This window comes from Balaenoptera musculus, chromosome 8, assembly GCF_009873245.2.
Source record: "Balaenoptera musculus isolate JJ_BM4_2016_0621 chromosome 8, mBalMus1.pri.v3, whole genome shotgun sequence".
Classification (NCBI taxonomy): domain Eukaryota; kingdom Metazoa; phylum Chordata; class Mammalia; order Artiodactyla; family Balaenopteridae; genus Balaenoptera; species Balaenoptera musculus.
The window spans coordinates 55426920-55450698 of record NC_045792.1 but is presented as its reverse complement, the minus strand read 5'-3'; the positions used below and the strand labels follow the sequence as shown (position 1 = coordinate 55450698).

At 37.8% G+C, this 23779-nt stretch overlaps 1 protein-coding gene across 3 annotated transcripts in view; it reads left to right on the top strand.

The window, feature by feature from the left end:
• The window catches only part of UVRAG (UV radiation resistance associated), a 318745-nt gene that overhangs the window by 66532 nt on the left and 228434 nt on the right, over positions 1–23779 (top strand). For all 3 annotated transcript variants that reach the window (XM_036860728.1, XM_036860729.1, XM_036860730.1), the window contains one exon: positions 18586–18671. In XM_036860728.1, the coding sequence (XP_036716623.1) occupies positions 18586–18671 (86 nt within the window). The remainder of the gene's footprint in view (positions 1–18585; positions 18672–23779) is intronic.

Sequence of the window (23779 nt, the reverse complement as noted above, 5' to 3'; positions counted from 1 at the left end):
GACAGGTGATAAATGGAGATCAGAATGTTGGCGTTATTACTGATAAAACTAATTGGCAAACGTGGCTTAAATTCTGCAACTGAAAGAGCTTGTATATAGTACTTTCTCCGAGAATGAATCCCCATACCACCAAGTAACAAAACAAGCAAAACTACGTTCTTCCCCTTACAGGGACAGATCCTGACCCTCCAAGACAAAAGCAGAATTTATGTGTACTTTACACAGGCTGTTTCTGAATGGGAGGGAACCTGGAAAGAACTAAGGCAGTCATGTTCACTTTCGTCTCCTGAACTCAGCAGTCAAGCTCCTGCCTATTCTGGGGAGGAGTGAGTGAAGGACACAGAAAAACTAGACTTTTTTTTTTTTTCTTCTTTATAACCTTCTTTCCTGGGAAATGGAGTGGAAAGTTTTTCTCCTATGTGGAAGCATGGGAGTGCAGAGTAAGTGTTTCTCCCTAACAATAATAATAATGTCTAATGTTTAGTGAGCACTTATGTGCCAGGCACTATTCTAAGTGCTTTATATATTTTACCTCATTTAAACCCCACAGTTGTCCTTTTATAGAAGAGGATGCTGGCACAGAGAACTTAAGTAACTTTCCCAAGATTACAAAACTACTAAGTAGCAGAGCTGGGAGTCAAGGCCAGATGAATAAATGTTTAATAATAAGTGGTACATTTTATTCTATAGTCCTTCAGTTAATAAGTTTTGTAAATTTATAAGGCATGCTTATCTTGCCCTGTACTAGCTTTTTTAAAATAATTAATTAATTAATTAATTTTTGGCTGCATTGGGTCCTTATTGCTGCGCGCGGGCTTTCTCTGGTTGCGGTGAGCGGGCGCTACTCTTCGTTGTGGTGCGTGGGCTTCTCATTGCGGTGGCTTCTCTTGTTGCAGAGCATGGGCTCTAGGCGCGCGGGCTTCAGTAGATGTGGTGCGTGGGCTCAGTAGTTGTGGCTCGTGGACTCTAGAGCGCAGGCTCAGTAGTTGTGGCGCATGGGCTTAGTTGCTCCACAGCATGTGAAGTCTCTCCAGACCAGGGCTCGAACCCGTGTCCCCCGCATTGGCAGGCGGGTTCTTAACCACTGCACCACCAGGGAAGTCCCCCTGTACCAGCTTTCAAATGAACACCTGACACATAGGTTGAATCTCCTTAAAAAGTTTTTTTTTTCTTTCTTTCTTTTTCAAGAAAGCCATAAGCAGGGTTTCTAGTCAAGAAGGTATTATGAGTGCACACTGTGAGACCCTCTGCTGAACCAAACAAAAAATAGCAATTGATGAAATCAGAGAAGTTTAAAGAGGCATACCTTGCTAAAACAAACAAAGAGCAAGATAATAAACATCTCTGGAACCTAAATGGAATAGAAATGCAAAGACGTGGGCAGAAGCCTTGGGCATTGGCTGAAAGATGTGCTCCTCTGGGTGAAATGAACACTAAATGAGCATAAAAGCTGAGAAAGGGTTCTCCCTGTTACAAAAGGAGACTGAAAAGTATCTTAGAGAAACCACCAATCTTTAAGGATAATTTTAAAAGGGAAAAAATCTTAAAAGCTAGCGAAGAGAAAGGAAATATTACCTACGAATTAGACTGACAGCAGACTTGTCGTCAGCAACAGTAGTTGCCAAAAGAAATATATTTTCAAAGTGCTGTTAACTGTTAATGTACAATTCTATTTCTGGCAAGCTTTCAGTCAAGAGTGAGGGTGAAAGAAAGACAATTTTAAGTACACAAAGACCGAGGGTTTACTACCCACAGACCTTTTATCTATGCTGAATGTTGCAGATAGAGAAGTGATCCCAAAGGGAAGATGTGGGATGTAACAGCAAGATACAGCAAGGTGCATAAAAATGGTAAAACATCAATGAATTTAATGAACTACTGACAAACTAAAAAGCACACTAAAACTAATATACAATAAGCTTGTATGTTTTAAGATAAAACAAATGACCGTTGTTGTTCAAAGTATAGTTTGTGGACCAGAGCTAGTCTAAGAACTGTCACCAGTCTGTGGTAAGCCAAGTATAAAAGGAATGGATACATGTATGTGTATGGCTGAATCCCTTTGCTGTGCACCTGAAACTATCACAACATTGTTAATCGGCTGTACTCCAATATAAAATAAAAAGTAAAAAAAAAAAGTGAACGTAAATGGTTTTTTTAAATTAATTAATCTATCTATCTATCTATCTATCTATCTATCTATCTATCTATCTATCTATCTATCTATCTATCTTTGGCCGCATTGGGTCTTCGCTGCTGCGCGCGGGCCTTCTCTAGTTGCAGCGAGCAGGGACCACTCCTCGCTGTGGTGCACAGGCCTCTCATTGCGGTGGCCTCTCCCAATGCGGAGCATGGGCTCCAGGCACGTGGGTCTCAGCAGTTGTGGCACACGGGCTCAGGAGTTGTGGCTCGCGGGCTCTAGAGCACAGGCTCAGTAGTTGTGGCGCACGGGCTTAGTTGCTCCACGGCACGTGGGATCTTCCCGGACCAGGGCTCAAACCCGTGTCCCCTGCCTTGGCAGGCGGATTCTTAACCACTGCGCCACCAGGGAAGCCCCGACGTAAATGTTTTTAAACATTTATAGCAATTTGACATTATTTTGCCTTTTTTGTATTTTATAAAAGTATCAGCTCACAGTGGATTGAAGGAAAAGCAACTGACCCTTTCCCACAGAGAGTTTGAGGATCACTGCTGTAGACAACAGTAATAAGGTGAGGGAGGCTGTTTAAAGAGTAAGACTCATTGAGGTCGTTGATTTGTTCAGGAGGAGGATAGAGATAGTAAACATGTTAAGAATTTCTTAGAAAAACTTGTGGTCGAGTGTGCATGTTAAAAATGTAAAGATTCCTAAATGCTAGAAACAGTATAGATTTTTAATTAGCAGAGGGAAAAAAGGGAATATAAGGAGGAGAAAACTTTGTCAACTTGATAGGAGTCAGAAAAGGAAAACAAAAAAGAAAACAAATGGTAAATAGAAACATGCAGTACAGTGATAAAAATAAGTCCAAATATACTTGTAATCACAGTCATTGAATATGGATAGCATATCTGTGGTTGAAATATTTCATAAAGGATTAAAAAATGCTAAATCAACAAGGCTTTAAGAATGTATGTTCTGGGGACTTCCCTGGCAGTCCAATGGTTAAGACTCCACACTTCCAATGCAGGAGTGTGGGTTCGATCTCTGGTCGGGGAACTAAGATCCCACATGCTGCGTGGCACAGCCAAAAAACAAACAAAAAAAATGTATGTTCTGTACGGAAGGGAAAGGTTATACTTGTGAAGCAATAGGAAGCATGTTTTAAAGCAACTTTTAAAATACTGACTGAAGTTTTTGTTGACCAGTTCTTCAGCATTCTTGTTTTTTACATTAGCCATAACCAGAAACAGCTTGTTATTACTTCTGAGGACTATGTTGCTGCTAATCCTTCCTCTGTCCACGTTAAAGTGTCTTCAGCCACTATGGGTCTAAAAGCTGGAACTTACTTATTTGCTCAGAACTTTTGCCTCTTTGTTTATCTGCTTCTCAAAAAGGCTTTACTCATTTCTGTTGAGTTTTTAGGAACCTAGTAAATCTCTCAACTTTTTACTATATTGGATGAGTATTCAGTCTCACTCCCAGGGGTGTCTTTGGAAACTAATACACTTGGAAATCTTTGACTAAAATATATACTGTGGGTTTGAATCCTTCATTCAGTAACTTCTGGCCTTATTAGGGAGTGATATCTTGTTAATTTTAGGTAGTAAAATTTCATTTATTTGGCATACATATGTGTACATATTTAACAGCAATGCAGACAGGTAAATAATTGAATAGGTGATAAAAATCTATCTTTAGTTGTAAACGTGATTCATGATTTTTTTCTATCAGTAAATATCAAGTACCTACTATGTGCCCATTATTAAACTAAGTATTGTGGGATACAAAAGTATTAGATGCAGAGTCACAAACACTTATTCTTTTAGCAGAGATAAAACAGCATTTATTCTGGAGAATTTAACTGGAGAAGAGCTTCAGTTTATAAATAGTTTAGTTTGAAAAATTATTTTTGATGTCAGTTGTTTGGGTCTTAACACAGGTGAATTACAGCAGAACATTAAGTAATTTGAAGAGAACCTTAGGAAGAGGTTTGTGAATAAGGCTAGGTGATCTGGAGAGATGTTTCCCAGGTGGATTTTACTGTTAGGATGGCAGTTGGGGGAGCATGGGAAATGAGAGGCTGTTGGGCCAGCTCTTGATCCAATAAGCTGGAAACTTTTCAGATTCCTGTATAGGAGTTTTGCCTTTAATATAGACGTGTAAGATTATCTTTGCTTGAATTTCCTTTTGGCAGCTATTCTTCTGTTTGGGAGGATGCTGACAACTACCTGGGTGAATGGACACTCCTAGTGGTTAAGAATACGGGTTTTGGAGTCAGATTGATGTGAGTTTAATTCCAGGCACCACTGCTTACCTGTGAAAGAGATTTGGGCAATTGAATCATCTCTGAGTCTGTTTTTTCATCTGTAAATGGAAATAACAATTTCTACCTCATCATAAATTGTTTTGAATATTAAAGGTGATATACTGTATATTACAAGGCTGGCGCATGAGTAGAGTTCAATAATATATGGAAACTACTACTCACTAGACTCTAAACCCTATGATAAAAGGGATTACATCTCTAGTCAGCAGTTGTGTCCCTTGAACAGTGCCTGGCATGTAGTAGGTGCTCATTTTGTTAATGAATGCAGGTGAATGCTTGCTATATTTAGGACTATCATAGCAATAATTGAGATTCAGAATCTCGAGGGGATGGTATTTTTCTCTCTTACCCTACCTTATCCCTAGCCCCAACTTTTAGAGATTTATTTTTATGTAACTCATACTGTCATAATAACTCTATGGTGTTATTGATAAAGTACAAAGAGCTTTAGATTGTTAAGAATTCTTGTTTTCAGACTTAAAACTATAGCAGCAGTGTCTTCAGAGTCCAGTAGATGGCAATGCTTTCTCATTTTAACGGAAAAAAATTAAAGCAGGAGTAGAATCCAAATAAAAAGGATCAAACCTTTTTGGAATAGTGACACTCTCAGGAGATTAAAATAGCAATTTGGTGATTACTTTCACAAACGCAGCCACATGATTTGACCATCTCAAGTACATAGTCCAGCTGAGATTGAAGGTTTAGGGACAACAGCAAGTTTCAGGGTCTGTTTTGAGAGCCTGTACAAATGAAAATTCCTTATATTTTTCAAGGCATGATACTTTTGAAAAGTAGAAAACCTGAGTTCTAATCCCAGTTTTGTTCTGGTACTGTGTTCCTTGAGCAAATCACTTAACCTTTGTTAGTTTTAGGTTCCTCATTTCAAAAGTAAGAAAATTCTTATCAGCTGATTAATGCTAGAGGGAATATTAGAGTTATCTAGCTCAACACCCTTATCTCAGGGATGAAGAAACCGAGGCTCGGGGAGCCTCATGACCTCTTGAACTTGGCATGGAAAGTTAGTTTCATGCTTTAAGTGGTAACTTAGACATAGCTATAATAATATCATATATATAATATAAAAAAATCACTACATACTTTCATAGCTCTTTTGCCTTGAAGGATTTGCCTGTAAATTATTTTACTCCATTCTTACAACAACCTGTGGGGAAAGTAGAGCAACTGTTATTAGAAGTTTTAGTAGTAGTAGTAGCAGCAGGCCTATATGGCTAACAGTAAGTATTTGGGGAATAAATGAATGGCCAGCATATCAGGATGAGTTGGTGGCAGAACCAGGACCAGAACACATACCTCTGTCTTTCTAGACATGCACTTTCTTCATTACACCATGTCACCCGTGTAAAAGTGAGGAGTAGATGATTTTCCTCATTAAATTCCTTTTTGAGGTTCCTTCCATCATTTTATTTGACTGTGATTGTGATTAAATGCTGTTAGAGGTATCTTCAACTTACAGCAACTCAGGTGGTCAGGTATTAGTATTTTTGTTTTCAGAATGAAGACGCTGAAACCTAGAAAAGTTAAGAGATTTTTGTTTAGTTAACTTTATAGAACTGAGAAATTAAAAAGATGGCTATTTTCCTCTTGCTGGTTAAATTCATGGATGCTAACTTATTTCCAAAGCACGTCCCATGTGGTACTCAAGCAGAACATTTAGAAGTGGGGATTAAGTATGTCAAGCAGCCTATATTTTAACAACAGAGAAAGGGATATGGTATAACTTCTACCCAGGTCTCTCAGTACGTCATCAGGTAAAAGTTGGAAGATCACAAAAATAGCTCATTCTGTACATACTCTACTCAGTTTTCCTCCCAGAGCTCTCCCCCGACCCTGCCCCCCAACCAGGTTACAAAATACAAGAAACAGACCAGACAGATCCTAAGGGGCTGTTTCTAGTAACTGCCTGCTTTGTTACAAAACATCTAGGTATCTGAGCTCAGTTTAAATCCAGGGTGAAACTTTGTTTCTGAATTATTTGAGCTGGTGTGATATCCTAGTAACAGTATTACTCCAGGTGGGTATGGAGCTTTTGAAAACTACCATTGCTAGTTTTCATTTACTGAGTACCTACTATATGTCAGACCCTCTACTATCTACTTTACATGTTTTGTTTAATCTGTGTAACAACTCCCATGAGGTTAATTATTGTCATTTATAGGTACAATATCCTAGAAGAAAAGGTTCAAGTACTAATCCCAAGATTACTTAGTAAGTAGCAGAACCATGATTTGAAACCAGGTCTGATTTATTCAAAGGCTTTTTCTTTTAACAACTTGCTACGTGGTATCTCTACATTCTTTCCTACTTCACATAGCATGTCAAAGTACCACGTCACTATCTTTACATTTAACCAGAGATATCCACTATGTGCGTTGTGAGAATCAAATGAGAGAGTACATGGGAAAGTGCTTTGAATGGTATAAAGTGCATTATTTTACAGACTTTGGGTATTTATTATTGTAGAGTGGGCATGCAATGCCCATGAGGCCATCAACCCACCAAAGTCCACAGAAGTTCCACATATTAGTCACTCTGTTTGGCTTCCCTCTGAGTCTTTTTTTTTCCTTTTCTCTTGGATCAAATTAGCCTCTGACAGATGTTTGGAAAATCATCTCATCCTGTAATTCATATTTATAAATCCTGTGGTCCCCATTCTCTCTCTTCATTGAAGCCAGAGAATAATCTGGGAAAATGCCACATTTCCTGTTATGAATTTGGAGGATCTTGTCTCCTTAGCACAATTTTTGAGCTTTTCAGAATTTTAATACTGGAAAATTCAAAGCCAAGCATGGTTCTTCATGTAGATGTTTTAGATTCTTAGAAAGTAAACAGAAACAGAGCTCCAGACTCATCCTCACTAGGGGATTCAGAGAGTTGGAAATTTTGTTTAAATTTTGAAAACTTGTCTTTACTATTCTTTCTTAGATTTATAATTAGGACATTCTTGACTTTTTTTCCTTTCCCCTCTGTGAGTCAGTTTTGGTTTAAATTGTTCCTCTGGAAAGCTGGGAATCTTTTCTTCTTCCTTTCTTTTTTTTTTTTTTTTTTTACCTAGTTAACATGGTACCACTGTTGCCTTTTCTTCCGTCTCACTTCTCTTCTCTCACAGTTACAGTAACTGTATACATCCTTCTTCCTGTTAGGGCGTAAGCTCCTTTAGGGCTGAGATTGTGTCTTACTCACTTTTTTGGTCCCAGGATTTAGTGTAGACTTTGCTTAGAAGATATTTTTCCGGAGTGAATGAAATCCACTAAGATCACATGGTTCCTATCTCTATTCTGTAGTATACTTCTCTCTGAAAGGATGACTACTTTAGCAGGGTCACTTTCAGTCCTCTTGTTATGGAGTTGCATTGATGACATTTAATGGACTTCATACTTGGAGTGTGTGACTATGATTGTGATTATTTTTTGAGGGTAGTTTAAAACACTGAAGTATGAACAAGAACCTCTTCATCCCTGTTGACTTGAATTAAAAAAAAAGAATTGATTTTAGTTTCAAGATCTGTATACCTTTGCTTAATAACACTGTTCTTATTTTCATTGCTTCTTACTGTTTTGAAGGAGAAGAAAACATCTGCTGTCTCAAATCTCAGACTAGATCTGGGGGAAAGTACATATTCAGCTCAGGTTCAGTGTCGAAGAAGAGGTCTTGCTTTCCCTCCTTAACAGCTCAGCATCTGGGCTTTGTCAGAGCCCAGGGACAGTGGGTGTCCGAGGCTCAAAGGTGCTTGACAGAGACATGTGCACATTTTTTCTTGGTTTTAACTTGCCTGACTCTTAAAAGTGTGTTAATGTCCAAATGAACATACACACATAGGAACACAGGCTGTCCTTTGATTCATCAGGTAGCCATTTTAGGAGGAGTTGTACAAATAAATATTATATTTTTTAAAAGTTTACTCATTGAATCTGAAAAGGTGCTCAAGTTGTAGAATGAGCCATTGGTTTTTTTCCTTGTCCATTATGATTTCTTACTCTACCTAAGTAAGTAGAAGAAGCTCTAGACTGTACACTGTGTAAGGGCAGAGACAGTGTCAGTCTTTGCCACAGAATTATCCCTAGTGCTTAGCACTGTGCCTGGCATGTAGTAATAATTCAGTAGATATTTGTTGACTGAGTGAATGAATGTTGTTGTAGCAGATCATTCAAAATTCTGCTGGCATATACTACTTGTTTGTCATCAGTTGTATAGCTCATTATTCAAAATTCTAGTTCATCTATGTTTAAATAGTTTCTGACCACTTCTGCATAGACATCTGCCATTTGCAAATAATTATACTTTATTTATTTTTTAATAAATTTATTTATTTATTTATTTATGGCTGCGTTGGGTCTTCGTTGCTGAGCGGGGGCTACTCTTTTTTTTTTTTTTTTATAAAGATATCCTGATTAATTTTACACATGGCTTTGGTGTATCATGTTTCTTTTTTTTCTTTTTTTTTTAGAGATTGGAGTTTATTTATTTATTTATTTATTTTATTTTTGGCTGTGTTGGGTCTTCGTTTCTGTGCGAGGGCGTTCTCTAACTGCGGCAAGCAGGGGCCACTCTTCATCGCGGTGCGCGGGCCTCTCGCTATCGCGGCCTCTCTTGTTGCGGAGCACAGGCTCCAGACGCGCAGGCTCAGTAGTTGTGGCTCACGGGCCTAGTTGCTCTGCGGCATGTGGGATCTTCCCAGACCAGGGCTCGAACCCGTGTCCCCTGCATTGACAGGCAGATTCTCAACCACTGCGCCACCAGGGAAGCCCCGGGGGCTACTCTTTGTTGCAGTGTGCGGGCTTCTCATTGCAGTGGCTTCTGTTGTTGTGGAGTACAGGCTCTAGGCACGTGGGCTTCAGTATTTGTGGCTCGCGGGCTCTAGAGCACAGGCTCAGTAGTTGTGGTGCACAGCCTTAGTTGCTCCGCGGCATGTGGGATCATCCCAGACCAGGGCTCGAACCCGTGTCCCCTGCATTGGCAGGCGGATTCTTAACCACTGCGCCACCAGGGAAGCCCCCTGTTATACTTTAAATGGATCTCTTCATTTTTCTCTACAGGTTTGCTTTCCCTTCCAGTTTTTTACATTTTTATTAACTATTTTTCCATTTATCCAGGCCTCAAATTTTGCAGTTCGTTTTGATTGATTTCTTTTATCCACTCGATTCATTCAGCTACTAGACTCTTTTGAGTCCTTTGAAATCACTCATATATATGGCTACTTTTCCATATCCATTGTCATGATCCAAGCTCAGCCTGGCACCCCCATAAGGCTGGATTACTGCAGTAGTTTTCTGGCAGGCCTATGGCTCTGGTCTCTTTGTATCCACTTTGTCTTATTCACCACTGCCTGATTAATCTTCCTAAAGCATACTTTCATTATTTTTTATTCCTTTGCTTAAAGGTTGTATGGAATAACTTCTTGTCTGCTAGATGTGTCCAAATCTCTGACCTAATTTCCTTTTCTCCATCAACCTAAATTCAGTCAGTGGTATAGTACTTTTGGTTATATCTCTGCTTTTATCTTTACTTCTTTTCTCTGTCTCTCTTTTTTTTTCTTCAGAGTTTGAGCTCTCATTACCTCTAGTATGTGTGGATTTTTAGAATAGCCTCCTAGTGGTTGTCTGGACTTTCTGCTTCTCCTAATTTGTCATATTTGTCATTACCAAAGTAACCTTCCTTAAATGCAGCTCTGATCATGGTCCTACAGTGTCAGAAACCTTTCATGAGTCCAATAAGCATGTAGGTTGTCTCCCTTTTTAGTATGACATTCGAGGCTTTCTGTGCTCTGGCCCTCTCAACTTAGTTATATAGCTATATCTCCCACTATTTCCCCCTCCAGGGTTCCAAGTAATTTTGACATCATTGGAGCTGAACAAATTGGACCACTATTTAATCTTCTCTGAATACAGCTTATGTTTTCCTGCTGTCATGCTTTGGCTAAAGGTGTTCAGTCTGTGTGGGACTTTCCTTCACTGCCATTCAGCCTTCTATGCTTCTTAATCTATCCCAAATATTGCTACCCCTGCTGCAGCCTTTGATGTTCCTGCTTCTACTAGATGGAATCTTTACCATATTGGAACTCCTGTGGCTTTTCTTTTTAACCTTTCTTATGGCACCTTTGCAATTTTTACTTCACTTGGAACCTTAACTGGGTTATATACTTTATAGTATATTGGGTTGTATACTTTCATAAGGATGATAGCAATTGCCTGACACTCTGTATGTATAAGATATTCAGTAAACACTGAAATGAATAAGTATATATGTATAATGTTGTTCGCTTCATTAACAGTTATCCTGTCAAGTGGATTATTTTAGTAGAACTTTTATAGTTTTAATAAAGGATAGTCTTATGATTGTTGTAGCAGCTGAAAACTCTAAAAATGTACAGTAACATGTTTTAAAAGGTGACTCATTCAGCGATCTAGTACAGGGATAATCAAATTACAGTCCCCACATGTTTTTATATGGTCTGGGAGCTAAGAACGATTTTTACATTTGTAAAGAATTTGAAGGCGAAAACAAAGAAGAATATGCGATGGAGATGATGTGGCTTGCAAAGCCTAAAATATTTACAGTCTGGCCGTTGACTGAGAAAGTTTGTTGACCACTGATCTAGAAACACACCTGATCATCTGCCTGGAATTACTCCTGCTCATTGGATATGTGAAATTATCTGTTTCCTTGAATGGTTTAATAGACACTCACCCAGACTAGTGCCTATTCTGTTCCATTCCTTGAAAAAGAACTGTTAGGCCTGGCTTCAGAAGAATTTTGAGTGACATGTAAATCTCCTCTGGGCTCTTTGGCACTTGGCAGTATCTCACACAGATAACCAGATACAAATGAGCCATTTCTTTCCATTATGATCCTTCATCAGAGGTCTGCTGGGATCGCACATCTGGTGAAGTTAGATGTCATTCAGAGCAAGGCTCTTAGCATATTTCAAGAATGTTAATTGCTAAGTGGTGGCTGAAGCAGAAGGGTTTAATAATGTCCTTGAGTTGCCTTAAATGTACATGGACCCAGAATTTTAGACCTGAAAAAAGGTCTTAGAGATCAAGTGTAGCATGGTCATTGAGAACATGAGCTGTGGAGCCAGACTGCATGGCTCTTCTACTTAATCCTCTCCGTGTCTCAGTTTCCTTACCTTTAAAGTGGGGATAATAATAGTACCTGTTTCACAGCGTTGTGTGAGTATTAAACATGTTAACCCTTCACATTAACATTGAAACGTTAATTTAACTTGGAAAAACAACACTGCCTGGCATACTGGAAATGCTCATACGTGTTACTTTTGAGTTTGGCTATTATTCTTTACTGTTGTTTACATTAGTAGTAGTCTCATTTCATTTTGTAGTTAAAGAAACTGAGGCTTAGAGGAGTTAAATGATTTTCTTCACTTCCGTGACAGGCAGAGTGGGTTAAGACCCAGAATCCTCGCTGTAATGTGTTGCTTTTAGTTGTACATTAGTTGTATGTTAGTAAGTGTGGATAAGTTTTTAATATAAGAAATGTTTGGCAGCTTTTTGCATAAAATAAGTATAACTAAGTGGAATGTCATTAATCATTTCTCCTGAGAATCTTAAATTTACTTCTAGTATCTTTTTGGGTTTTGTAGCTCATTTATAGGATTATCTCCTGTCTCTGTCCTTTCTTTTCAGCTGCTCTCATGATATGTAGGTTATTTCATAGCCAACTCTCTCTCTCTTTTTTTTTAATTGAGCTGAAATCCACATAACATAAAATTAAGCTTTTTTTTTTTGGTTTTTTTTGGCCGTGCTGCACGGTTTGCGGGATCTTAGTTCCCCGACCAGGGATCGAACCCGGGCCCCAGCAGTGAAAGCGCTGAGTCCTAACCACTGGACCACCAGGGAATTCCCTAAGCATTTGAAAGTGTGCAGTTCAGTCGCACTGGGTATGTTCACAATGCTGTGCAAACACTACCTCCATTAAGGTGCATGACATTTTCATCACCCCAAAAGAAAATGCCCATTAAGCATTCACTCTTCATTTTGCGCTCCCCAACCCCCAGCAAACACCAACCTGCTTTTCTCTCTATGGATTTGCCTATTGTGAGTATTTTATATAAATGGAATCATACAATATGTAATATTTTATGTTTGGCTGCTTTCACTTAGCTTGAGTTTCTGAGGTGCATCCATATGTAGCATGTATCAATACTTCTTTCCTTTTTATGGCTGAATGATATCGCATTGTATGAATACTCTGTACCACATTTTGTTTATCCATTCATCCACTGATTGATGTTTGAATTATTTCTACCTTTTGGCTATTGTGAATAGTGCTGCTATGAACATTTATGTACAAGTATTTGCTTTCAGTTCTTTTGGTTATATACCTCAGAGTGGAATTGCTAGATGATGTAGTAATTCTATGTTTAACTTTTTGAGGAATTGCCAAACTTTTTTCCACAGCTGCTGACCACTTTATGTTCCCGACAGCAATATACTAGGGCTCTTAATTTCTCCACATCCTTAACCAACACTTATGTGCTGTTTTTTGTTTTGCTTTCTTTTAATTTTGTTTATTTATTTATTTTTTTACTTTTCCTAGTGGGTATGAAGTGGTATCTCATTGTGATTTTGATTTGCATTTCCCTAATGACTAATGATGTTGAGCATCTTTTCATGTGCTTATTGGCTATTTGTATATCTTTTTTGGAGAAGTGTCTCTTTAAGTCCTCTGCCCATTTTTTAATTGGGTTGTTTGTCTTTTTTGTTGTTGGGTTGTCAGAGTTCTTTATATATTCTGAGTATTAGACCTTTATCAGATATATGATTTGCATATATTTTCTCCCATTTTGTGGGTTGTTTTTTCACTTTCTTTATAGTGTCCTTTGATGCACAAAAGTTTAATTTTGATTAAGTCCAGTTTATGTTATTTCTTTTGTTGCTCTTACTTGTGGCATCATATCTAAGAACCATTGGTAAATTGAAGGTTATACAGATGTACCCTTGTGCTTTCTTTTAATGGTTTTAGCTCTCACAAATAGGTCTTTGATCCTAATTGTAATTTTTGTATATGGTGTTAGGGATGGGTCCAACTTTATTCTTTTGCATGTGGCCATCCAGTTGTTTCAGCATCGTTTGTTGAAAAGACTATTCTTTCTCAGTCCTGGCACCTTTGTCTAAAATCAGTTGACCATAGACATATGAGTTTATTTAGTATTTTCGGTTCTATTCCATTGATCTATATGTCTGTACTTATGCCAATACCACACTGTTTTGATTACTGCTGCTTTGTGGTAAGTATTGAATTGGGAAGTATGAGTCCTCCAACTTGGTATGTTGTGTTGATTTTCATTTATCAAACCACCCTCACATACCTTGGGAAAATCCCACTTGTTCCTGGTGTATAAATCTTTTCTAAAAAATTATTATTATTATTATTATTTTTTATAAATTTATTTATTTATTTATTTTTATTTATCTATGGCTGTGTTGGGTCTTCGTTTCTGTGCGAGGGCTTTCTCTAGTTGTGGCAAGCGGGGGCCACTCTTCATTGCGGTGCGCGGGCCTCTGACTATCACGGCCTCTCTTGTTGCGGAGCACAGGCTCCAGACACGCAGGCTCAGTAATTGCGGCTCACGGTCCCAGTTGCTCCGCGGCATGTGGGATCTTCCCAGACCAGGGCACGAACCTGTGTCCCCTGCATTGGCAGGCGGATTCTCAACCACTGCGCCACCAGGGAAGCCCTAAAAAATTATTTTTAATTGTGGTAAGATATACATAATATAAAATTCACCATCTTAACCATTTTGTGTACAGTGTGGTGGCATTAATGACATGCACCTTGTTGTGCAACTGTCACCACTATCCATCTCCAGAACTCTTTTCATCTTATAAAACTGAAACTCTCTACCCATTAAGCAGTTAACTCCCCATCTCCCCCTTCCCCAAGCCCCTGGCACTCACCCTTTTACTTTCTGCTCTATGAATTTGACTACTCTTGGTACCTTATGTAAGTGGAATTATACAATATTTGTCCTTTTGTCTCTGGCTTATTTTACTTAACATAATGTCCTCAAGGGTCATGCATGTTATAGCAGAATTCTTTCCTTTTTAAGGCTAACTATATTCCATTGTATGAAAATACAACATTTTGTTTTTCTGTTCATCTGTTGATGAATACTCAGGTTGCTTCTACCCCTCAACTACTGTGAATAATGCTGCTATGAACATGGATGTACAAATATCTCTTTGAGTCTTTGCTTTCAGTTCTTTTGGGTATATACCCAGAAGTAGAATTGCAGGACCAGATGGTATAAGCCTTTTAGTATGCTGCTGGATTAGCTTTGCTAGTACAGTTGACCTTTGAAGGACATGTGTTTGAACTGGGCAGGTCTACTTATATGTGGATTTTTTTTTTTTTCAATAAATACAAACTACAGCACTATACAATCCACAGTTGGTTGAATTCATGGACGCAGAATCATGCATACCAGAACCATGGAAACAGAGAACTGACTGTAAAGTTATATATGGGGAGCTCAAGGCCAAGTGCAGACAGAGAGATGCAGGACCTGGGACACATGTCTTTATTTAGAGTCTGTGGGTAGAGTGCTTTGGGGTTCCTGGGCTAGGGCTGGATTGGTCAGTTCAAACCAAAAGAGCAGGGTTTTGGTAAGCTCCATGGAGATTTTTATCTAAGGGGTGTGTAAAGTATACAGGTGCTGGGAAGCAGGGGAGACTGTTGGTCACAAGTCATAACAGAAGCTACATTTGCTTGTGACTCTGCATCCTGCTATCTAGGGTGTGCACTCCATGGGGATTTTTATCTAGGGGCGTATAAAGCATGCAGGTGCTGGGAAGCAGGGGAGACTGTTGATCACAATCATAACAGAGCTACATTTGCTTGTGACTCTGCATCCTGCTATCTAGGGCATGCACTCCATGGGGATTCTTATCTAAGGGGTGTATAAAGCATACAGGTGCTGGGAAGCAGGGGGGAGACTGTTGATCACAAGTCATAACAGAAGCTACATTTGCTTATGACTCTGCATCCTGCTATCTAGGGCATACACTTCCCTGAAAGGGGGTCTCGTGTTAGTTTAAGGTCCCTGCAGGCTGCTTGGCCAAACAAAATGGATGCCAGGGCAGCAGTACCATGGAGTAGCTTAGCTAAACTCTTTTACAACTTGTAGATCTGTTCAGACTTTCTGTTTCTTCTTGAGCCATTTTTGGGAGTTTCTGCGTTCCTAGGCATTTCCATTTTATCAAGGTTATCTGATTTGTTTGCATACAATTGTTCATAGTATTCTTCTATAATACTTCTTATTTCTATAAGATTGGTGATAATGTTCTCACTTTCATTCCTGATTTTAGTGATTTGAGTATTCTCTATTTTTGTCTTGTTCAGTCTAGCATAATGTTTGTCAATTTTATTGCTCTTTTCAAAGGACTAACTTGTTTTTTTTGATTTTTCTGTATTGTTCTATATTCTCTATTTCATGGATCTCTGCCCTAATTTTTATTATTTATTTCCTTCTTGCTTTGGGTTTAGTTCTTCATTTTCTATTTCCTTAAGGTGGAAGATTAGGTTAATTGATTTGAACTGTTTCTTTTTTTAAATGTAAATGTTTACAGCTGTACTTTTCCCTCTGAGCACTTTTTCACTGTATCCCATATGTTTTGATATGTTGTATTTTTATTTTTATTCTACTCAAAGTATTTAATAATTTACCTTATGATTTGTTCTTTGACCCACTGGTTGTTTAAGATTATGTTATTTACTTTGTAGTTTGTGAATTTTCCAAGTTTCCTTCTGTTATTGATTTTTAGTTTCATTCCATTGTGATCAGAAAAGATACTTTGTATGATTTCAGTTTTTAGAAATGTATTGAGATTTGTTTTGTGGCTGAACATATGGTCTATCCTGGAGAATGTTCCATGTGCACTTGAGAAGAATATGTATATGGTTGTTGTTGAGTGGAGCATTCTGTATACATCTGTTAGGTCTAGTTGATTTATAGTATTTTTCATGTCTTCTGTTTCATTGTTTATCTTTCTTATGGTTGTGCTACACATTGTTAAAAGTGGGATGTTGCCTTCAGCTATTTCCCATTTTAGTTTTTGCAGTTTTGGCTTCATATGTTTTGTTATATGTTGCTAGGTACATATACGTTTATAATCATTTATATCTTCTTGACCTTTTAAAAATTATATAATATCCTTTTTTGTCTCTTCTAACATTTTTTTTTTTGTCTTAATGTCTATTTGTCTGATATTAGTATACCCATTCCAGCTTTCTTTTGGTTACTGCTTACATGGAATATCTTTCCATCCTTCCGTTTTCAACCTATTTGTGTTTTTGGTTCTAAAGTGCATCTCTTTTAGACAGTATACAGTGGGTTGTTAAGAAGAAAATCCATTCTTCCAATCTCTGCCTTTTAATTGTAGTGTTTAATTCATTTACACTTAATGTAATTACAGATGGAAGGACTTCTGCCACTTTTCGATTTTTTTTCTTATATCTTTTTTGTTCCTCAATTCCTCCGTTACTACCTTCTTTTGTGTTAGTTATTTCTCACATTTTGATTCCTTTCTTATTTCTTTTACTGTATATCTTTTAGTTATTTTCTTAGTGGTTGCCCCAAGAATTACAATTAACATCTTAGTTTATAACAGTCTAGTTCAAATTAATACCAACTTAGTTTTAATATTATACAAAACTTTTCTTCCATATAGCTCTGTTCCCCCATTTTTATGTTGTTGTCATCACAAGTTACATCTTTATAATTGTGTGCCCATCAAAATAGGCTTATAATGATTGCTTCATTTATTTGCTAATTGATATTAAATGCTAAACCCACCTTACATTCTTAGAATAAATTCAGTCAATAACGATGCGTTACTATTTTATCCTTATAACATATTGCTGGTCCAACTTGCTAATATTTTGCTAAGGATTTTTGTGTCTATATTCGTGAGGGATATTGGTCTGTAATTGTGTTTGTGTGTGTGTGTGTGTGTGTGTGTGTGTGTGTGTGAGATAAGTTTTGGTATCAGTAATGCTGGTCTTATGAATTGGAAATTGTTCCCTTACCCTCTGTTTTATGAAGGAGTTTGCGTTAAATTGATGATATTTCTTAAATGTTTGTTATAATTCAGTGAACCCATCTGGACCTAGACTTTTTTTGTGGAAAGATTTTCACTTACTTATTCACTTAAAAAATAGAGTTATTCAGATATTGTTGTTTTATTGTTAATCAGTTTTGTCATGTATTTTTTCAAGGATTCATCTAAGTTGTTAAATTTGTTGGCACAAAGTTGTTTATAATACTCTCCTAATAACCTTTTAAAGTCTGCAGCAATGTAACTTTTAGAAAATGCTTATATTAGCATTATAGCAAACATTTATACAGTGCTTATCACATACCATTGACTTTACAAATATCAGCTCTTTTAATTCCCACAACAATTTGTGAGGTAGATAATATTACCATCTCCATGTTATAGATGAAGAAACCAAAGTTAAACTAAAAGAAGTTAGGTGCCTTGTTCCAGATTACAGAGCTGGTGTGTTAAGGGCTTAAACTGTAATCCAGGTGGTCTGGGTCCAGAGTCCTTTTTTCTTAACTACTATTTACTTTGCCTTTCTGAAATGCCAGATAGCTGTTCTGTTCTTTCTATGGAATTGTGCTGTGTTCTCTCTAGAAACCATCCTTGCTGCCACCACCTTTACACCACTGAGTGGAAATGTTTCTGGTATTCCTAATTAAAACTTGGAATGCCTTTTCCCCCATAAAAACATTACATATGATGGCTAGGCATACTTGAAATATTATTGTTAATACTCTTCTTCAGCCACATAATATGTTAAAAAGACTTCTGGGGTTTCACTGGGAAGTTCACCAAAAGTTATAATGTGAAACATTGTTTCTGTGGGAAAATGTTAGAAGAAATTTATTTTAAATTCACTTGCCTATAAGGTTAAACTTCAATTATATGAAAGTGTTTCTTAACTTTTTTCTAATTTCTTAATGATTTGAATTTACTGAGTTGTTATTGAATCATAATTTTAAAAATACAAACATCACGATTAATTTGGACACATATTTTGTTTTACTTTGATTAATTTGTTAATTAATGTCTTTTAGGGTTATTCAAATGCTCAGAAGAGTATTCTTCTTCAGGTGGATCAGAACTGTGTTCGCAATTCTTACGATGTCTTCTCTTTGCTGCGGTAAGAAACTTCTCAGAGTCCTCTTGCATTTTGTCAAGAATCTTCCTCATCCTAAGTTTGTGACATTTCGATGTGAGGAAATGTATGGAATCTTTAAAAGCTGTTACTCAGACTTAGCATTTTTTAGTGAGAGCTTCATAAATGTTGTAGCTACAGTGATTTATCTCTTTTACAAAGCCTTTGGAAGGCTTTTTTTCCTCTGGACAGTGGGAGAGAGTGATTGGAAGCCAGTGATCTTAAAACAGGGACATGAGCTGTTTCCGGTCTTCTGCACAATAAAGAGCAACAACCAGAGGTACAAAATTTAGACTTATCAAAACTTTAACAACTATGGCATTACTAGAAAACCCCTTCAGTAGCCCCAGACATAGCTTAGAGTTTTGATCTGCTGTTCATCTTAAAAGAATCATATTTGGCAAGGCAAAGGAGCTCTGCGTGAATCTCATGTGCTCAGAGGCTTAACTGCCTCAGCTCTATATTTTCATAATGTCTGGGCTTAATTTTGAAAGATTTTTAAATTTGGTTTTAATTTTCAATGTGGTAGATCATCAAGGACATTTCCCCAGGAGGCAGGCTACCAAAATAAATGCAATTTTAAAAAGTTAAGAGTGACACTCAACCTGTGTTCACCCTACTCAGACAGATGGTTCATTGAAATTCGATTTTGACAGTATTTCCTAATGTTTACATAACACATCATAAATTCCAGACCATTAGACATTCTCTATATATCTACTAGAGGAAGAGTCCAGAAGGATGATTGGACTCTTATCCAACTGGATGATTGTTTATTTTTTAAACATGATGAAATGGGCTTTTCCTTTGCAAATCTTGAATCTTACTGTACATAATGGTAGAGAGTTTGCTGACATGGACTATGTAAAATGCTCTTAAGAGACAATGATTTCAACTAAAGTAACCACACACATTTGACGACTTTTGATTCTTACCTGAGAGGTACTTTCACTTTGACTTCTTAGGATATGTGCCAGAATGGACAGAATTTAGTAATTGGATGGTAGAGATAGATAGAAAGCAGGAGGTGTCTATTATATAACTCTTATTTTTGAGCCTATGCAGTTTGGGACTACATTGAGTTTTAAGTATTGAAAAGAGGAATGTACAGAAATAGTTTGAAATGCGAGGAAGAGACTAATATTTCTTGGTTTGTTTTGCTCAGTAAAATGAGAGTATAGATACTATAATTTTTAAAGATATTTTCCAAGTATGAGATTGTGTGATCTCATTAGAGAAATCGGTGGAATTAAAAGAAAAGGGAATACAGAGTCAGTGAGAAGAGGAGGAGTTAGGAAAGGTGGCATCATAGAATCTGAGAGATTAGAGATTTAAGGAGTATTGAAGGCTCTGTACTGTAGTGATACAGGAGAATAGGAGCTGAAGAAAGACTGTAGGATCTTGGGAATCAACTTGATATAATGGAGAATGCTTTGATTGACCTGACTCTGACTTTAATTATCCTTGATTTATCCTAATTCATTTAACCTCTCTAATTGTTCCAAAATGTGGAAGCAGTGATGTTTCAAATTTGTCTAATTTATAAGCATTTTCACATCTGTTATCTTATTCTCCTAGAAGTTTTTTGTGTTCACAAATCAGGGATCAGCTTTTGTCTTCCATGTAGAAGCTGAGGCCAAGGAGCGTTAAATGATTTACTTATCTTAGGGGGCGCATAGCAAGTAGAGCCAGATTGGAGATTGGTATGAAGGTTTTCTGACAAGCAAATTTTGCAAACCCTTTTCACACTCTCACTTACCTTCCTAGACTGTTGGTTGTTAGGGGCACATAGCATAATGATGGAGAAAATTTCTGAAAATCGTGGAACCCTCCATAAATGCAAAATCATCAGGTTAGTTTGGTAGTGGCTTCATTATTGAACGCTGGTTTTGCAATGAACCGTCTCTTGGGGGTTTCACTTCTAGCGTGCCTTCTAGATTCCTCAGGTGTGTCGGCCGTTTGAATTGCCTTATTAGGAGTGGCCTGCTCCTCACCGTCGTGTAAATCATTTATAGCTGGTAACACAGATATACTTTTTCTGAACCAGATCAAGTGTCTGTTTTTCAAGTAAATTACCTGAACTCAGAGAGTTACTCTGGAGCTAGAAACTTTAAATTTTACTTGTCAAAGTTAATGAGTAAAATGGAACTTTCTCTGGTAATTCAGGCAGTTCAGAGTAACTGTCATGTATCTGCTCAAGCAAAAGTTTTTCTTTTCCCACAGTTCTTGCCATGATATATATAAAGTGATTGCCGAGAAACTTAATTTTGTGCCGATCAATTTTGTTTATAGTTTCCTGTCCTTAACTCAGGCAACATTGTTCCTGGATGCAGTAATTTTAAAAAATACACCTTTTCCTTTCCTGATGATTTCTTGTTCTTTTAATTTATTTTATTTTTTTCATAAATTTATTTATTGATTTATATATATACTTTTATTTTTGTCTGCATTGGGTCTTCGTTGCTGCGTGCAAGCTTTCTCTAGTTGCGGCAGGCGGGGGCTACTCTTTGTTGTGGTGCGTGGGCTTCTCATTGCGGTAGCTTATCTTGTTGAGGAGCATGGGCTCTAGGTGCGTGGGCTTCAGTAGTTGTGGCATGCAGGCTCAGTAGTTGTGGCACACGGGCTTAGTTGCTCTGCGGCATGTGGGATCTTTCCGGACTAGGGCTTGAACCCGTGTCCCCTGCATTGGCAGGCGGATTCTTAACCACTGTGCCACCAGGGAAGTCCTCTTGGTTTTTTTTAAATTGTTAGTCCTCCCTCCCTCTCTCTCTCTCTCCTTCCCTCGTTGGGTCTTCAGTGCTGCGCGTGGGCTTTCTCTAGTTGTGGCGAGCGGGGGCTACTCTTCGTTGCAGTGCGCAGGCTTCTCATTGTGGTGGCTTCTCTTGTTGGGGAGCACGGGCTCTAGGCACACGGGCTTCAGTAGTTGCGGCACATGGGCTCAGTAGTTGTGGCTCGCGGGCTCTAGAGCGTGGGCTCAGTAGTTGTGGCACATGGGCTTAGTTGCTCCACGGCATGTGGGATCTTCCTGGACTAGGGCTCGAACCCGTGTCCCCTGCATTGGCAGGCAGATTCTTAACCACTGCACCACCAGGGAAGTGCTAAATTGTTACTTCTTGATCTGTAATTTTATGTGAAAACACACAGAGTCTGAATTCTTTAATATTACTTACTCCACAAAGTTCTCAGTGCTGTTTGGAGGCAGGATTAGAACCCAGGTCTCCTGTGAATAACTCTTCCTGTGTTTTCGTGCCACTAGTATGCATCTCTACCCTCAACCTTTTTATGTGTAAATGTTACACAAAAAATAGGAAATTTTGACTAAGTAAAGGCTGTTTTTGGAGCATCTAAGACCCTGGCATTATAGCCCCTTCAGATGGATGCATTGTACCATTTTGTAGGAAAACAATGACCTGAGGTTTTATTCTTTTGCCAATAGTTAGGAATTTAGACTAATTCCAATGTTGCCAAAGTAAGAGCAGCTCTTTCCAAGTTTACATTCGGTATGTGTGATGGTAACTGAATTTTTGCTTCTTAACCGTTGTAAATCTCTGGATTAAGCATTATTTTTCATGTAAGCAGACATTTATTTAGGAGACACTTCACTCATTGTCACATTTGATACTTTAGGATGTTCACCACAAGGTGTCAATGTTGCTGTTTAACTGGCATTTGAAATTTCATTTATTTTACAGTTTTGGAATGAGAAACATAAGGTTATGAATCATAAGTGAGCCTTTAATTTAGAAGTTAACTTTTCTTCTCTTTATTGTTATTCTTTCTAGGTTAAGGAGTTTCTAGACTTTCTAAATAGGTTTCTCTTTTTGGGTCTGTTTTTTTTGTTGTTGTTTTGTTTTTTTTAATTGTGTTCATGAGAGGGAGTCGTTGAAAGATTATAAAGAGAGGAGGAGTGACAGGCTCAGGTGTGTGATTTCGAATGCTATCCATGGTGAGTGACAGTGTGGAAGAGACCTGAGGGACGAGACTGGAAGCAAGGAGATTCCTGTAAATCCTACCTGTCCTCTGGAATTGAAAGATTATTTTTAGTGTTTAAAATTTTTTTTGTTTTGTTTTGTTTTTGTTTTTTCCTTTCATACTTTCTCAAAAAGGTAGCTCTATGGTAGTGAAATAAATGAGACTAATTCTGTTTTCTTTGAATATAGTTTTTATTCTTTATTTTCCCTCTTTTTTGGCATGTCCTACTTTTGCCAGTTTAATAAGTGGAGATATGGTGGAGGAACCATGGGCTTTGGCCCTCCATCCAGGTTCCAGTCCTAAACTGCCGTATGCCCGTCACTGGATGCAAAACTATGGGCAAGTTACTTAACTTTGGTATGCCTCAAACTGCTCTTGTAAAATGGGGGTAATATTTGTCTCATAGGAATTATTATGAGAATTAATAAGGTAAAGTAATTGAAAGATTGTAGGACAGTTACTGACACATAGTAGACATTCAATAAATAATAGTTTTCATTTTCCCCTTTACGTCTTCCATCTTGGAATTAGCTTTTTTCTCTATGCCCATGTTCCTTTTTTATATTACCACTAGGTTTTCCAATTTTAAGCATAATTTCCCTTTCCGTCTTGCCATTCTAATGCCGATACCTCTGTTTTTTAGAATTACTTTTGTTAATCCTATAACAATCATGATAAAAGTTGTTTAACATGTGCATGTCTTGTCTTCCCTGATGGCATTGAAAACTACTTGAAGGAAGGGATTATTTCATATGGCTATATTTTCTCCTCTCTATATTACTTACAATTCTCAGTTATGTTGGAGTTACTGTGGATTGTGTTGTGATCCTAGAGCCCTAGGTCCTGTGGGTCCTGCATTACTCTTTCTCCCTAGGACTGTCTTTCATAACCACCATGTCCACATATTAATAACTCTCAAATCTATGTCTCTAGTTCCTACTTCTCTTTTGGAGTTCTGATCTGTAGTTTCCAATGACCATTAGACATTTATACTTTCATGTTCTGTGGGAACCTCAACCCTAACATGTCTGGAGCTCCGTACATTGGCTTAATCCTCCTCTTCCTTTTCTTTTCTTTTTTTTTTTTTTCTTCCTTTTCTTTTCCCTGGTTTCTCTAGTAGT